This window comes from Salvelinus sp. IW2-2015, linkage group LG15, assembly GCF_002910315.2.
Source record: "Salvelinus sp. IW2-2015 linkage group LG15, ASM291031v2, whole genome shotgun sequence".
NCBI lineage: Eukaryota > Metazoa > Chordata > Actinopteri > Salmoniformes > Salmonidae > Salvelinus > Salvelinus sp. IW2-2015.
In genome coordinates, this window is record NC_036855.1 from 29,797,425 (window position 1) to 29,816,051 (window position 18,627).

Consider the following 18,627-nt stretch of genomic DNA (forward strand, 5'->3'; position numbering starts at 1 on the left):
CTTTTAACCAGCATAGATACTTTTCAGATGGTCTGCCAGCCAGCAGGATGGTGGTAGTAGTCAGATTAAACATGCATGGAGGAGGAAAAGGGAAAAAAACATCATTCCTCCTATCTGCCTCCCTTTGCTGTAACCTGCGTTAGCTGCCAAGTCCGGTGTGGAGTGGAGGTTTTGGCTGGCTGATGTCTTTGGAGGATCAGTAACTTGCCCTCTGTGTCCTGTTGCGTCCAGCTGTGTTCATGGGGAGGACAGACAGACTCATGTGTTTCAGCTTCAACAAGTCACCATGAGTAGATTCAGCTTTGTTCATGTTTAGCCTACATTTTAAGAGACAAAACGGCACACTGAACAGTTCCAGTTCTCCTTATTTCCCTTTTTGTTCCTGCTCATTGTGAGTGCTTAGAATACATGCTATTGGTGTTGGATTCTCAGAACCAGGGTGTGGTGAGGCCGGGCCAATCCCACGGCCAGTTCAGTTCCTCCCATCATGCACCTGTGAGAGGTAAGGGTGCCTGGAGGGGCCATTCTCTGTAGATACAAATAATACCACTGTTCCGTAACTCGGAGYCTCATTGTGTTGGCTCATCTGAGGGTGAACTTCCACTGGGCTTGTGCRACACAGTCTGTGGTGAAACACAAACCAGCCTAACTATTCTCTAGATCCCCTATACTCAACTGGCGYACCAKAGGCCGGATCCAACTACAAAGAAATATATATTACAAAAAATGAGGGGGGAACTCTGTCTGGCTTCGACCCCTGGTATTATATAAACACACATAAGACATTGAAAATGTTGTACAATTGTAGGAAATTAGCTTTAAAACAACAACAAAAAAATCTGCCACATGCAAAATGTGTAGAATTGTGGGAAATTAGCTTTAAAACTGCTACATTTTCTATCCACCAACAAGAGGGGTGTGAACAGTTTGAGGTRGCATAGGTTGCGAGGTGGAGGTTTGTTACTACGCTGATAAATTACTATCTATCTGGACCTTTGCCACCTAGGAKATTTGTGTGACCGGACCTTCTCAAATAGTACTTGAGTATCCCTGCTCTAAACAGTTTTTTATATTTTGACATACATGTTTCACCATTGCTGTACAATACTTTTTGTTATGGGATATGAGATAGTGTTAAATGTAAATGTTGCATCCCTCTCCTCCCACTGTCAGAGGTTATTTCCTCAATTCATGCAGCCTTGGGAGAGTTCATTCATGCTTTAGCTTACTGACAATACTGAATGAGGAGGGTGGTCAATAACATGTTGATAGAAATATGCTTGTTTGATTGCTATTGTGAGTTCTTGAACAGTGTCTTGATCTACAGTATGTGCTATTGAAGCCCAGTGTGTGTGTGTGTGTGNTGGATGGGGGAATTTAATTTGATATAACCAGACAGAAAAAACATGTATTTTGTCTGAGCAGATTTATTTATATTCCAAAGCCTGGTCAGCATGGGAAATCTCTGCCGCTACGATGTTATGTGTTACAGTAGGTGCCCTTTTTCTATTACTTGTCAGACTTTTTCTGTTTTACTCTGTTCTTTTTTTGACATTGGTGTGTGTGTGTGTGCGTGCATCTGTGTGTGTGCATGTGTAGTAGTATCTAACGCTCAATCAGAGCATCTCTGTCTCAGTATTTACCCAGAGTACTTCATGAGCACTCTGAAACAGGAAACCTCTCACCCAGAGCCAGTCTGTAATCCCAACATGTTTCAAGCTGACCACCATTGTCCCTGTTCCCAAGAACTCCAAGGTAAACTGCCAAAATGACTCGCCATGTAGCACTTACATCTGTAATTATGAAGTGCTTTGAAAGGCTGGTCACATCAACACCATCATCCCAGAAACCCTGGTCCCACTCCAATTCGCCTACCACCCCAACAGATCCACAGATGATGCAATCTCAATTGCACTTCAAACTGCCCTCTCCCACCTGGACGAGAGGGAAATAACTATGTGAGAATGCTGTTCATGTACAGCTCAGCGTTCAATACCATAGTCCCCTCCAAGCTCATCACCAAGCTGGGGAACCTGGGACTGAACACCTCCCTTTGTAACTGGATACTGGACTTCCTGACAGGACAGCCCCAGGTGGTGAGGGTAAGCAATAACACCTCCACCACGCTGACCCTCGACACGMGGGCCCCTCAAGGGTATGTGCTTAGTCCCCTCCTGTACTCCCTGTTCACCCAAGACTGTGTGGCCACGTACTACTCCAACATCATCATCCAGTTTGCAGACGACACGACGGTGGTAGGCCTGATTACCGGTGGCGATGAGACAGCCTACAGGGAGGAAGTCAGAGACTTGGCAGTGTGGTGCCATGACAACAACCTCTCCCTCAATGTCAGTAAGACCAAAGAGCTGATTGTGGACTTTAGGAGAAAGAGGGGAGGGAACGCCCCCATCCACAWTGACAGGGCTGTAGTGGAGCGGGTCGAAAGCTTCAAGGTCCTTGGCGTCCACATCACTAAGGACTTAACATGGTCCACACACACCCGCACAGTTGTGAAGAGGGTARGAAAGCGCCTCTTCTCCCTCAGGAGGCTGAAAAGATTTTGCATGGCCRCTTGGATCCTCAAAACGTTTTACAGCTTCACCATCGAGAGCATCTTGATTGGCTGCATCACCGCTTGGTATGMCAAATGCACCACCCTCGACCACAAAGCGTTATTTTTCTGTTGGATTGGAATCCTGTAAGATCCTATAGGATTGTATTCTATAGTATAAAATCCCAGAAGAGTTTCAAAATCTGCTAGGATTTTTCTATTGGATTCTTGAATTGGAATCCTGTAGGATCCTATAGGACAAAATCCTATAGGAGTCCAATAGGACTGGTTCCAAAATCTGATAGGATTTTTCTATTGGGTTCTTGTATTGGAATCCAAAGGATCATATAAGATAAAATTCTATAGGATAGAATCCCATAGGAGTCCAAAGGACTGGTACCAAAATCGAATAGGATTTAATCACTTCCATATTGTGGTGGTGTGTTGAAGAGGTTGAGAACCTCAGGGAATTATCACTGGTGTGAGTAGGCAAAGAGATGGAGATTGTGCTCCGGAGAGACACGGGAGAGAGACTGTTCCTCAGTTTACTGGTCTTGATTAATCTTGATTGCAGTTTAACATAAATGTTCAGGTTTCTGTGCCATATTTAGCTGTCCACTAAAGCTACATATTAGATTTCCTGTATGTGGACAGTATATGTTACTACATTACACAACATCATGTTTTGACCACATCAAATTGAGGCTAATTACACATCCTTTTTTACCTCAGATTACTGCTATTAGTGTAAACGTTTATTTTAATAACAATGACACAAAATCGATTTCTTAAAACAGATCAATATCATTGGTTTTGTACCGTTGACTTTGTCATACACTCCAGCGGTTTTAGGACTATCCTTTTCAAACTCAAATGTCAGGGAAAATTCAGGGCACTGTCTATAAAAGTCACTGGCCTCACACCAAGACATACATCTGAGAGTCAAACTATAACTCAAATAACAGCCAACCCTAATCCAACACCAATAGCATGTATTCTAAACACAGGAACAAAAAGCAGGAACAAAAAGGGAAATAAGGAAACCTGGAACTTATTTTAAAAAATAAAAGTAATATTATTACTATTGTGGCACATGTATGTCTAGGTAGTACYTTTTATGTTTAGGTTTTCAATATATCACAAACTGTTTATTGAATGATTATTGATTTGGACACTTCAAAATGGTGTTTTGACATTGGGCTATTTAACAAAAGCTATTGTCAACAAGAAGCGGCMACAGCATAATTGTCAACTTSTTTTAGGAAAATAAATGGAACTTTCAACATTCATTTRCAGTAGTTTTTTACTTAATTAGGTTCTAACAACTGAATTGGATGAATCCATGATCTACCAGAAATCATGAAAACYGGTTTGACTTGCCTATAATAAGGCACATATAGTATATTTAGCAATAACAAACAATATAAACATTTCTCATCTGTATAACAATACAGTGACAAAAAAAGGAGATTTAAAAAATGGCTACAACTTAGCTAGCTAGCTAGTCAGCTGACAGTCAAAATGTGGCTAACAGTAGTTTCTTAGCTAGCATAAAAACGAGGGCATAAAATTCTGCACAATTATGAAAATATGACTAAATCATTGACAACTTTGTCAGGATACATAAAGAAACAAATACTGTATTCACAGTTCTTGCATTCACGCACAGTGAAGGATAAAACAGTTCGAATAATAATGTTAGGAAACCAAAGATTCTCTGCACAGCCACAGGTGGCGAGCTGAATCCTGCCCTAGCTGTTATGTCATCAGTCGCTCTTAAAGGGATAGGTTTTCATAAAGGTGACTAAAACAGAAATGTAATATAGAACTGTTGTTCCCGATCAATGAACATTTTGTAATTAATGTTGTTATATTGTACTGGAACAAACTATAATTTATTGGGTTCAATTTAGAAGAAAAAATTCTAATAGGGTTCTGATTGGGGTGACAAAATCCTACAAGACTAATCAGATTACTTTTGATTTCCAATAGGAAAAAAATTCCAATAGGATTCTGATTGGGGTGACAAAATCCTACAAGACTAATCAGATTACTTTTGATTTCCAAAAGGAAAAAAGTAGTCCAATAGGATTCTGATACAGGTGACACAAAATCATATAGGATTGTGAGAATCCTATATGATTCTATTGGAAAAATTGTAATCCTATAGGATATTTTGACTAAGGCAGTACACAATGGGGCCGAGCTCTCTGCCATCCAGGACTTTTATATCAGTTGGTATCAGAAACATTGCAGAAGACTCCAGCCACCCAAGCTATAGACTGTTCACTCTGCTAACGTCCTGCAAACAGTACCGGAATATCYGCTCTTGGACCAACAGGCTCCAAGACAGCTTCTACCCCCAAGTCATAAGACTGCTAAATAGTTAATTAATGGTTACCCGGACTATCTGCACTGACCCTACCTTGCACTGACTCTATGCACACTCACAATTACTATATGTACACACTATAAACACACCCCCACCCTACACTGACACTGACACTCCACACAAAACCCACACAATTCACATACACTACATACAGCACACACACACACACGCACGCACACCACACACACACACACACACACACACACACACACACACACACACACACACACACACACACACACACACACACACCACACACACACCACACACACCACACACACACACACACAACATAACACGCATACAACAACACAAGCACACATACTATCAGTATATACATGCATACCAACACATACACACGATACACACACTTTAACACTCATCATATGCTGCTGCTACTCTGTTCTTTATTCTTACTCTTATTATTATATATCCTGAAGCCTAGTCACTTTACCCTGCCTTCATGTACACATCTACCTSAAATACCTGCGCATTGATCTGGTAATGGTACTCCCTGTATATAGGTCCATTCTTGTGTATTTTATTCCTCTTGTGTTACTATTTTCCTTCATTGGTTTGTGTGTGGTTATGAGACCATCACTCRGTGCATGGCATTGATACTGCCCATCTGATGGTCGATGTGAAATCCACTTACTTCTCCTCATATGAAATGACAGACCCTCCTGCGTCTTCCTCCCTTGGTAGATGATCACTTCACTGATGTCGCCAGACATCTCTGTTCCATCAGCATTGCCCATCTGTCTGTCTGTGTCTCAGTGGAGACACTCATTTACAGGGTTTGTGTCACAGTGATTCAGGACTGAGTATTGAGTGTTTGTTTGRCAGCTGTGCTCTAAGAGGGTACAGTAGCATTACAGCCTGAATCTCACTCTCATCAACAGTCTTTTGGATCACTGGGTAAGTCATAAGAACCCAGACCCATAAAATGTCTGCATGGCCTCAAAGGGATCCCCTCAGAGACATCAATGCCAAKCTGCTGTTGACTGTAAACTCGTAGTTTTCTTCCAAAATGTTATTTATTAAAAGGTGTCTGTTTTCCYCACTATTTCAGTKAAAATGGGGAAACCTTCAGCTAGCTTAAAGAATCARGGACAAGGTTGTTTATCCATTGGCTACGATTTGTACTTACACTTTGAGTATCCTGATGTTAATGTCGGAGCAGACTGAGTTGAAAGAAGGAGAACATGCACGGCATTTAAGAAAGCCATAGATGGAGCTCTTACTATGGGCTCCTCTCACCTTTTGGGAGAGATGTTGAGCTGATGTGACCCATGCCTGTCTCATTGTGCTCGTGACAAAAGACAAGACCACACAGGCAGTATGTAAGAAATTCATAATTTGAAAGGTCGTCATTCTGCTTGGAAAAATGGCACATTCTCCAGACTAGCCCCGAGGAAGCTGTTAACCTTATTCTCAATGGTAATGACATAACCAATTGAGACTGTTGAAATATAATTTATCGCTGTGTGTCCTCCCTGCAGTCTGACACTGAGGAGAGAAAAGGGATTACGCCAAGCACATTTATTTTCTAGGTCGCATCAGGACCACACTCTCATTCTTGTAAGAAATTGTTTTCAGCAGTTTAGTTTTTTTAAATTGCACCCAGAGCCGTTCTATCCATTCCCCTAACATGATGGAGTGGAGAAACATGGTGGTGTTGAAATGGAGACAAATTGGATTGTGGCCTGGGGAAAAATAGTAATTAGTGAAGCGCTAAAACTCTCCCTGGCTGGCACCCAGTAAAGTTTCCCTTTACTATAATATTACCATGACTACCCTAACCCTCCACTTGAAGGGTAGGATAATTAATCCTTCATGTGGTTGTCAAAGCCGAAAGCCCCAACCTACACGCCATATTGTCCTGTCACTCAGTGGCTGTGCTGCCAGGTGCTGGTGCGTTCTGTTGGCGTCGGTAGCTCTCTGTTTTTCATCATGAGCCCTAAAGGCAAAATAAAACAGAGGAACACCCAAAGTAAACGTTGTCTCTATCTTTCTCCCCCCCCCCCTCTACATCTCTCTCTTACCATAGCACTCTGAGTGAACCTGCCTGAGACGTTTCCTCATCCTCAAACGAGAATAAGAGGAAATCTCTCCACTAGCAGCCTTAGCACTCTGAGTCCCCAGCAGTGCAGAACATAACTTTTCTTTCTCATAATGTCCATCCCAAAGGGCATCCTATTCCCTAAATAGCGCACTACTTTTGACCAGAGCGTTGGTCAAAAGTTGTGCACTATAAAGGGAATAGGATGCCATTTGGGACACGCTCCTGGTTTCTTTCTTACAAAGTAGAGTAGAAGTACAGACAGTGCTGATAAGGCTGATAAAGCCTCCCTTTGAGTTCAGGTAATCCTGACAAAGCTGTCTCTCTCTCCTGTTAACTCCACTGCATGGTACTGTACTGTACAGTAGTTGCAATCAGCACACTTGATGAGCTTATGTAGTATTGCAATTCATATGCAAATTGCATGTTTTCCCTCATAATGTAGCAAAAGCGTTTTACATCATAACGTTTACATATACATTGAGACATTTCTTCACAATATGTGACACAAACAAGAAATTCCATTTTCACAAAACCTATAATGGAGCTATAGCAAGATGACTGTTCATTTGTCTCAAAAGTCCAATGACCCATGACAATCTTGATTGTCCACACTCACAGTGTAAGGATCAGTGAAAAGCTGAATGGAGGGTGACACAGATGGGAAAAGACCAGCCTTGCCACCATAATGCAGGATGGACATTTTTCATGGTTAAGATGGTAATGGTAGGGAGTGGGAGAAATGCTGAATACTGACATAGTGTTCTGTACTTCTGCCTTTGATGAATGTCAGTGTCAACACTCAGCCATTCTTGCCTTTGGATATCCACAGTACATACTRYACCTGGTGCTGTGCACTCTAAGCCGATTCAGGCATGTCCACTTAAACCAGAGGTCACTCGAAGCGCTAAGACTAATCACCATTGTACTTTAACGTGACTCATGTACTGAAAGACCTGGCGTTTGTTTTGTATGGTGGTGGTGAGAGAGCTGCAACAGTTTCCTAAGTGATTTTCCCTACWGGGTCGGCGGGGGGCTTGTGTGGTGTTTTCCACTAACCCTAAATCAACCCTGGAATATCAAGGCCATTGTTTCTCTGGCCTGGCTGCAACATGTATAGCATGTAGTAAGTGAGACAGGTAGGTGTGGGATTCCAGGAGTGAATTGGAGAGGATTTCATCCTTTAAATAGAAGCGCCTGTTAATGTGGGATCAACAGGAAGCTGTTGGGCTATTTTGGCAGTTACCTCTCTGTCCATTCTACAGGTATCGCTCGAGTCACAACAAAATGGAATATAACATTGCGTATAATGTTCAGAATGACACAATTTCATAAAGTTCGGAATSACACAATTTCATGTGTACAACATCTAAAGACCTGCATCACTATACTCAGAGCTTTGCCGTTTCTAAAAGGACGTATTTGGGTGTTTTTGGAGCCTTTGTTCATGTTTAGTCAGGGCCCCCATACTACACAATTGAGGATGAGGAAGTGATTTGCTGTTTGGGGTAAGTTTCTCAAAGACACGTGAAATCACAAAAAAAGGTGTCTGGACCCTTCTATAACATGCCATTTACATCAAAAATAGTGATTTGCTTGTAAAAAGAAAATGTATCKTTTAAATAGTCTTTGTCCTTGGCTTAACACACCCCTCTACTTGCCATATTGTTGTCAGAGTGTTTCAGACTACACCCTGCTGCTCTGGGGAATRTTTGGAGGCTCTGTAACAATAATCAAATCACCGCTGTCTTTACCAGACCATAATTGGGTCAGTAAGTATATTTATAGCTTGTCTTTTCCAACACACACTCACACTGCTTTCATGCTAAGTGGTCCTCCAGCTAAATGGCAACAATTGCTGTTTACTCTCATTAACCTTCAGTTAATGGCCACGTAGTACATCTTAGTGCATCAACCATGGCAAATAAATACATGGACTCTCAAACCTCTCATCAAGGGCAAATAGCCACTGTAACCCTCTGCTGTGAAGGGGAAATAAGAAATGATATATGCCAGCGGTTCACAAACTGTGGGTTGAGACCTACTRGTGGGTCYRGGCAGGGGTCCAGTTGGGTCGCGGGATGACATTGCCCKAAAAAWTAAATAAAGCAATATATACGGTACCAGTTCAAAGTATGGACACACCTACTCATTCAATGGTTTTTCTTTATTTTTTATTATTTTCTACATGATAGAATAATAGTGAATACATTGTATACATCAAAACTATGAAATAACACATATGGAATCATGTTGTAACCAAAAAAGTGTTAAACAAATCAAAATGTATTTTATATTTGAGATTCTTCAAAGTAGCCACCCTTTGCCTTGATGACAGCTTTGCACACTCTTGGCATTCTCTCAACCAGCTTCACCTGGAATGCTTTTCCAACAGTCTTGAAGGAGTTCCCACATACAGTATGCTGAGCATTTGTTGGCTGCTTTTCCTTCACTCTGCGGTCCAACTCATCCCAAACCATCTCAATTGGGTTGAGGTCAGGTGATTGTGGAGGCCAGGTCATCTGATGCAGCACTTCATCACTCTCGTCTTGGTCAAATAGCCCTTGGGGTCATTGTCCTGTTGAATAGCCCCTTGGTCATTGTCCTGTTGAAAAACAAATGATAGTCCCACTAAGCACAAACCAGATGGGATGGCTTATTGCTGCAGAATGCTGTGGTAGCCATGCTGGTTAAGTGTGCCTTGAATTCTAAATAAATCACTGACAGTGTCACCAGCACAGCACCCCCACACCATCACACCTCCTCCTCCGTGCTTCACTGTGGGAACCACACATGTGTAGATCATCCGTTCAGCTACTCTGCGTCTCAAACAGACACGGCAGAGTCCAAAAATCCAATTTGGACTCATCAGACCAAAGGACAGATTTCCACCAGTCTAATGTCCATTGCTTGTGTTCTTGGCCCTAGCAAGTCTCTTCTTCTTTTTGTGCCTTTAGTAGTAGTTCTTTGCAGCAATTTCTGAGGCTGGTAACTATAATGAACTTATCATTGCAGCAGAGGTAACTCTAGGTCTTCCTTTCCTGTGGCGGTACTCATGAGAGCCAGTTTCATCTAGCGATTGATGGTTTTTCAATCAAATCAAATTTTATTAGTCACATGCACCAAATACAACGTGAAATGCTTACTTACGAGTCCCTAACAACAATGCAGTGTCAAAAATACGGATAAGAATAAGAGATAAAATTAACAAGTAATTAAAGAGCAGCAGAAAAATAACAATAGCGAGACTACAGTTGAAGTCGGAAGTTTACATACACCTTAGCCAAATACATTTAAACTCAGTTTTTACAATTCCTGACATTTAATCCTAGTAAAAATTCCCTGTCTTAGGTCAGTTAGGATCACCACTTTATTTTAAGAATGTGAAATGTCAGAATAATAGAAGAGAGATGATTTATTTCAGCTTTTATTTCTTTCATCACATTCCCAGTGGGTCAGAAGTTTACATACACTCAATTATTATTTGGTAGCGTTGCCTTTAAATTGTTTAACTTGGGTCAAACTTTTCGGGTAGCCTTCCACAAGCTTCCCACAATAAGTTGGGGGAATTTTGGCCCATTCCTCCTGACAGAGCTGGTGAAACTGAGTCAGGTTTGTAGGACTCCTTGTTCGCACACGCTTTTTCAGTTCTGCCCACAATTTTCTATGGGATTGAGGTTAGGGCTTTGTGATGGCCACTCCAATACCTTGACTTTGTTGTCCTTAAGCCATTTTGCCATAACTTTGGAAGTATGCTTGGGGTCATTGTCCATTGGAACCCCATTTGCGACCAAGCTTTAACTTCCTGACTGATGTCTTGAGATGTTGCTTCAATATATCCACATTATTTTCCTTCCTCGTGATGCCATCTATTTTGTGAAGTGCACCAGTCCCTCCTGCAGCAAAGCACCCCCACAACATGATGCTGCCACCCCTGTGCTTCACGGTTGGGATGGTGTTCTTCGGCTTGCCTTTTTCCTCCAAACATAACGATGGTCATTATGGCCAAACAGTTCTATTTTTGTTTCATCAGACCAGAGGACATTTCTCCAAAAAGTATGATCTTTGTCCCCATGTGCAGTTGCATCAGAGGAATCCCGGAACATATTCCAGAATGTGCWAGCAAAACAGTCCRGTAGCTTASAATTTTCTTKATCTGACCACWTTTTTATTTTATATTTTTGCTTGTAAGCAGGAATCAGGAGTATAGAATTATGGTCAGATTTGKAAAATGGAATGTGAAGGAGAGCTTTGTATGCATCTTTGTGTGTAGAGTATAGGTGGTCCAGAGTTCTTTTTCTGGGTGAGCGTTTTCTTGTTTGCTTATGGCGGAATACAGCTCATTCAATGCTGTGTTAGTGCCAGTGTGGTCGTATGTAAACAGCTARGGAGAATACAGATGAAAACTCTCTTGGTAGGTAGTGTGGTCTACAGCTTATCATGAGATACTCTACCTCAGGCGAGCAATAGCTCGAGACTTCCTTAGATATCGTGCACCAGCTGTTATTTACAAAAATACATATTCCGCCGCCCCTTGTCTTACCAGACACCGCTGTTCTATCCTGCCGGTACATCGTATAACCAGCCAACTGTATGRTGATATTGTCGTCATTCAGCCACGASTCCSTGAAGCATAAGAWGTTACAGTTTTTAAAGTCCTGTTGGTAGTTTAATCTTCCGCGTAACTCGTCAATTTTATTCTCCAAMGATTGCACGTTTGCTAGCWGAATGGAGGGAAACYAGAGTTTATTCGATRGCCTACYAATTCTCAGAAGGCAGCCCGCCCTTCGGCCCCTCTTTCTCCGCCTCGTCTTCACGCAGATCACGGGGATCGGGGCCTGTTCCCGAGGAAGCAGTWTATCCTTCACATCGGCCTCGTCAAAGTCGTTACTGCACTTYTAGAAACTTTAAKAGTTATTGAAATTTTCTGGATTGACTGACCTTCATGTCTTAAAGTAATGATGGACTGTTGTTTCTCTTTGCTTATTTGAGCTGTTCTTACCATAATATGGACTTGGTCTTTTACCAAATAGGGCTATKTTCTGTATACCAACTCTACCTTGTCACAATACAACTGATTGGCTCAAACGTATTAAGAAGTTAAGAAATTCCACTATTTAACTTTTAACAACAAATTAACACCTGTTAATTTAAATGCATTCCAGGTGACTAKCTATTGAAATTGTTTGAGAGAATGCCAAGAGTGTMCAACGCCGTCGTCYAGGCAAAGGGTGGCTACTTATAAGAATCTCAAATATACAAAATACATTTTGCTTACTACATGATRCCATARGTGTTATTTCATCGTTTTGATGTCTTGAGTATTKTTCTACGATGTAGAAAATAGTAAAAAATWAAGAAAAACCCTTGAATGAGTAGGTGTGTCCAAGCTTTTGACTGGTACTGTATTTATTTTTTGTTAATCACATTTTGGGATATAAAAAGTTTTCAGTGTAAACTTAAATGACTAAAACCGAATAGAAAGTATGTATGAAAGATAATGGACCAATACATTTTTCAATAATACCTCCCCCACCTGGTCAACTGTATGTGCTGTTATTGTGAAGTGGAAAAGTCTAGGAGCAACAAAAGCTCAGCTGCGAAGTGGTAGGCCACACAAGCTCACAGAATGGGACCGTCAAGTGCTGAAGCGCGTAGTGCGTAAAAATCATCTGTCCTCAGTTGCAACACTCACTACCGAGTTCCAAACTGCCTCTGGAAGCAACGTCAGCACAAGAACTGTTCTTCGGGAGCTTCATGAAATGGCTTTCCATGACTGAGCAGCCGCACACAAGCCTAAGATCTCTATGTYCAATGCCAAGCATCGGCTGGATTGGCGTAAAGCTCGCCGCCATGGAGTGATGAATCACATTTCACCATCTGGCAGTCCGTATCTGGTTTTGGCGGATGCCAGGAGAACGCTCCCTGCCCGAATGCTTAGTGTAAACTGTGAAGTTTGGTGGAGGAGGAATAATGMGCCTCACTAATGCTCTTGTGGCTGAATGGAAGCAAGTCCCCACAGCAATGTTCCAACATCTAGTGGAAAGCCCTCCCAGAAGAGTGAAGGCTATTATAGCAGCAAAGGGGGGACCAACTCCATATTATTGCCCATGATTTTGGAATGAGATGTTTGACGAGCAGGTGTCCACATATACTACCGTTCAAAAGTTTGGGGTCACTTAGAAATGTCCTTGTTTTTGAAAGAAAAGCACATTTTTGATCCATTAAAATAACATRGAATTGATCAGAAATACAGTGTAGACATTGTTAATGTTGTAAATGAGTATTGTAGCTGGACACGGCAGATTCTTTTAAATGGAATATCTACATAGGCATACAGAGGCCCATTATCAGCAACCATCACTCCTGTGTTCCAATGGCACGTTGTGTTAGCTAATCCAAGTTTATAATTTAAAAGGCTAATTGATCATTAGAAAATCTTTTGCACTAATGTTAGCACAGCTGAAAACTGTTGTTCTGATTAAAGTAGCAATAAAACTGACCTTCTTTAGACTAGTTGAGTATCTGGAGCATCAACATTTGTGGGTTCGATTACAGGCTCAAAATGGCCAGAAACAAAGAACTTTCTTCTGAAACTTGTCAGTCTATTCTTGTTCTGAGAAATGAAGGCTATTCCATGCGAGAAATTGCCAAGAAACTGAAGATCTCCAGAATGCTYGCCTTCTAGGCAGAGTTCCTCTGTCCAGTGTCTGTGTTCTTTTGCCCATCTTAATCTTTTCTTTTTATTGGCCAGTCTGAGATATGGCTTTTTCTTTACAACTCTGCCTAGAAGGCCAGCATCCCGGAGTCYCCTCTTCACTGTTGACGTTGAGACTGGTGTTTTTGCGAGTACTATTTAATGAAGCTGCCAGGACATTTCTAAGATAGCCCAAACTTTTGAACGGTAGTGTACTTTTGCCATGTGGTGTATATGCCATACTGCTGGGCAATGGAATGAAACTGTGCATTTGCCATATTCCTGACTTGTCTATTCATTCATTTATGCATTCTCCTCTCATGTGAATATGACAGGGAACTTGACTCTCTAAGGAGAAACACACAGCCATCTTGATGAAGATCATCAGTCTTCATTCTGATGCACTGTCACATACTCAAGCGCATTCATTTGAATTACATTCAGACATTCAGCAGTATTCATGCCCAGGCATCACTCAACGGTTTAATAAAGGGATCTGGTTCCTAAAGGCATAGATTTTGTTGTAGTAAAAAGCTTGGTTGAGRGGCGCAGTGGCCCTCTGATTGAATTTGCTGTTAACTGACATCACTGTTTATCCTGCAGCACAGCTGGGCTTTCTCCTCAGAGCTCCTGGGGTGCATCCTAAATGGCACTCTATTCCCTATACAGTGCACTAGTTTTGACCAGAGCCTTACATCGGGAAAAGGGTGGCATTGTGAATAGGAGAYTGGTGGTGGGCCCCTAAGCATCTCAGCCTTGGCCCTTAGCTACATATTGCTCCACAATGTCCTTAGGAGTCACTATTCTCTGGCCTGTCTGAGGAATAATAAAGTCCCCTCGCAGGCAATCGCAGGCCAGATGGTAAAACCCAAGTGTTTATCAAACCCAAGCAGGTCTTTCATCTAGAGGCATCCACAGTAATCCTTTTAATCAGGAACCAGGCTTTTAGAGGCAAGCATGGCCAGTCCATTCTTTGACTCCCATACTAAACAGCCAGTAATTCCCAATTCCCTCCCTACCACTTCCTCTTGGCCCTAACCCTTCACTGTTTGCAGTCTGTAAGTTGTAAGCAATATGGTTGAAGATCCACAATTACCCTGCTTTTACCTTTCCAGAATGTTCAGATCTGCAAACCTTAAAGGGTTAGAGCCAATGAGTAGAGGTAGGGACTGACTGCTAACGCTGTATCATGTCTTCTCCTCTTGCCACCACCACCGCCATGTATTTATGCTCCTCTGTGCAATCCATTCCTCTTACGTTTCAACAGACAGACACGGCACGTTTATACAGTACCAGTCAAAAGTTTGGACACACCTACWCATTCAAGGGTTTTTCTTTATTTMGACTATTTTCTACATTGTAGAATATAAGTGAATACATCAAAACTATGAGATAACACATATGGAATAATGTAGTAACCAAAAAAGTGTTTAAACAAATCAAAATAGATTTGAAAATGTTAGATTCTTGAAAGTAGCCACCCTTTGCCTTGATGACAGCTTTGCACACTTTTGACTGGTACTGTTTATGTGGCCTTGCAGATATAGGCCCTATTAACAGAGCTATAGTGGATAGGCTCTTTAGGGGCTTGGTCAGGAACTTGACCCAGGCCAGGCAGGAGAGATGAGTGTCAACTCCACCCATCCAGCTCTGTCCTGTTGGTACCCTGGATGGGCAAGGGCACCACCCCCCATCTCTCTGATAGAGATGATGCACTCAATACATGCAACTCAGTACTTAACGCATTGACACTTAAAGAATGTCACATATTGAAGCACTTCACTATCAAACGTGTTTATGAGGACTGTGATGTTATATTTTACTTTATGGTCTCAGGGCARCATTGAAAATGAGACCCTGGTTTCAATTGGGCTCCCTTGATAAAATTTTTTTTCCCCTTTCGCTATGAATATGCAGTCATATCTGTGTTATCATTTCATTTCTCAGTGTAACTGAGTGTGGTTCTGGACTACAGAGAGAGAATATCCTGTGCCAGCTCTGTTTATTGACACACCCCTTTTGTTTCCCACCAAACAAACCCCTTCTCCTATCCTCTGCATTTCCATTGAGGAAACAGGGAACATTGCAGTCCTGGGAGCTCTCCCATACCAACACTGCCAGGCTTAATTGCTAAATGGATTCATTGATGTGTCTTGTTGCAGCTCGCTCTGTCAAAGGACTGCTTTGTTCCCCAATGTGGCCCTTACTTCAATGGCATGTAACACGTACTCAGCAAATAAGGTCTGTATATGTGTGGAGAGGAACGAGAGTGGAGGAAAATGATATCAGAGAGCTGCTATCCCTAATCTCTTTTGATACCTCCCATCCTTCTCGCTGTGTGTCTGTGTGCATGTGTAATCCTCCCCAGGGCTGGATATGTGTGTCTTGAGAGAGAGAGAGACTGTCTGTCTCTCTTGGGGAGGGTTAGGAAATGCACCTGTCTTAGCTCAGGACTCATGATGGATGAAGAGCCAACACGGAATGGCCTGGGGTTGGTGGGCGGAGGTTCTAGCAGTAATTTCTTCCTTCGGTGTGACTGTTTCCGCCTTTTTCTGAGTGAAGCTTCTGCGACTGTGCGTATCACGTTCTGCGCATTCTCCACGAGTAGAGAACAGGCTACTCAGGATAATGGTGCAGTTTGAATAAAGTTAGATCAAAACTGAATCAATGTCTGCAAGGTCACATAATGACAGTATTCTACATAACAAAACTATAGAATATAAGAATATAATAGCATAGTATAATGTGTTTATAAGTAAGACAAAAACACCACCATGGATGGAGGCTCTTTTATCTCTCGCCCACTCCCTCCAGCCCAACCCAGGCATGTGGATAGGGGGCAGAGGCTAGGTTTGGTTATTGGGCCAGCGCTACAGGGCTGTAGTGGGCCTGCCAGAGACCGTCAGAACATCATCTAGTGTTTCATTGTGGGAGTGTGGTCGAGCGATGAGGGTATTAGTGGTTTAAATCTCTTCCACGTTTTTACTTTTTTTAATTAAGCTTTATTTAACTAGGCACATGGTGGGGGTTTAGAACGAGGTCTGGAAATGATGGTGTTATTAGCTTCATATGGTTAAACACTTCAAATTATACCATAGGCTGCATTCCATATTCCTGGGCAAAATTTGCATCTCCCATTAAACGGCTTTTGAAATATGGTAATCCTCGCTGTTATATCAAATCACGATAAATCCACTAGAAAGGAATAAAGATCTAACGAAGATCTAATAAAGATAAATCGCCTCTTTAAAAAAATATATACATCCTGTAGAGTAGGCCTATATTAAACCAGTATTGAGCACTTGGCTTGGCTGGGCTTAAGGTGTTACTCAATGTGGATGTGTATTCCTCCATCCCTCTCTCTCTCACTCTGCAGCTACATTGCATTGAGCTGTGTCCTAAAGCTTGGCCCTTCATCGCAACGTTCACTCCTTCATCTCGCCAAAGAATCAGCCATCAGTTACCTCGTATCATCTGCAGACCAGGGTTCTGCTTCCTCTGAGTGGAGCTCTTCTTTTCTGAGTGAGTGATTAAGTCTGTCTGTCTTGAGAAATGAGAGAGATGAAGAGTGAACATCGGTGATTTTTACCGTTAGAGTAGACCCTTCACTCGTCTGTTTGACAGTGTCAACCCCTACCCTGTGTTTTCTTTAGTCTGCCGCTGCTCCTGCTAGCAGGCCATGGCCTCTTTTGTATACATTAAGCTGATTGATGAACAGTTCATTAAATCAAATCAAATGTTATTCGTCACATTCTTTGTAATCAACAGGTGTAGACTTCCATTGAAATGCTTACTAATGGGCCCTTTCCAACAATGCAGAGAGAAAGAAAATAGAGAAATAATAGAAAAGTAAAACACGTGTTAATAAGTACACAATGAGTAARGGTAACTTGGCTATGTACAAGGGGTAGCAGCACTGAGTCGATGTGCAGGGGTACGAGGTAATTTAGGTAGATATGTACATATAACTAGGAATAAAGTGGCAGAAAATGAACAGTAGCAGCAGCGTATACTACCATTCAAAAGTTTGAGGTCACTTAGAAATGTCCTTGTTTTTGTTGGAGCTAGAAACACAAGCATTTCGCTGCAGGTGCGATTAAAATCTGTGTACTCGACCAATAAACTTTGATTTGATTTCATCATGACTGTGGTTTGTTTGTGCATGAATGACACTGATTAACATCTCCCTCATGCTGTCCCTATCATAGAGAGACAGATCATTCTGATCTCCTCTGTTCTACAGTTGTACTACATAAACACAGTATTTAAGTATACTACAGACTGCTAGCGGCCAGTATGAGAGATGGGAGAGTGTATACTGCAGGGGCAGTCCTGTCCTGCTCAATCTCAGTTTCCTGCAGGATGTGACTGGAGAATTGGTCTGACCTTGTTCGCTTGCACGGAATGGCTCGCAGATGTCAATGGGAGATAAAATCCATAACAGTCATGATTGTGTGAGAGGAGGCGGGGAGTTAGAGGGATAAGAGTGGCGGGAGGAGGGGGGCCGGTGCATTGGGCCAAAGGTCACAGCATCACAGAGTAGCAGTCAATCGTTTCACTTTCACTGAAATATAATTTCTAGTTGCTTCCCTGCTCCTGCTACTGGGTTGGAGAACTCAGCATTGCAGAGCACAGCACACTGCTGAGTKCTCCAACCAGCACACTGCTGAGTCCTCCAACCAGCACACTGCTGAGTCTTCCAACCCAGTAGTAGGAGCAGGGAAGCAGCAGAAAATTATATTTTAATGAAAGTGAAACTATTTTTGAACTTTGTTGAACACCGGACGACTAGATAAGAGAACTTTGACGTGGAAAAGACCCAGTACACATGGCAGCCTTAGGACAGGTTCAACTTCAATTCTGCCATTCGTTTTCATTTGTTCCACTTTTTTTATTTAAATGATGGCCTCGGAGTAAGGTGAAGA

The 18,627-nt window shown here is 42.1% G+C and overlaps 1 protein-coding gene across 1 annotated transcript in view; it reads left to right on the forward strand.

Annotated features, from left to right (window-relative positions):
• Positions 1-408: 408 nt before the first annotated feature.
• LOC111974356 (palmitoyltransferase ZDHHC8B-like) overlaps positions 409-18,627 on the forward strand; it is a 44,631-nt gene continuing 26,412 nt past the window's right edge. The window contains 3 exon segments of the mRNA XM_070447354.1: positions 409-502; positions 2,083-2,155; positions 2,354-2,519. Of these exon segments, the coding sequence (XP_070303455.1) occupies positions 409-502; positions 2,083-2,155; positions 2,354-2,519 (333 nt within the window).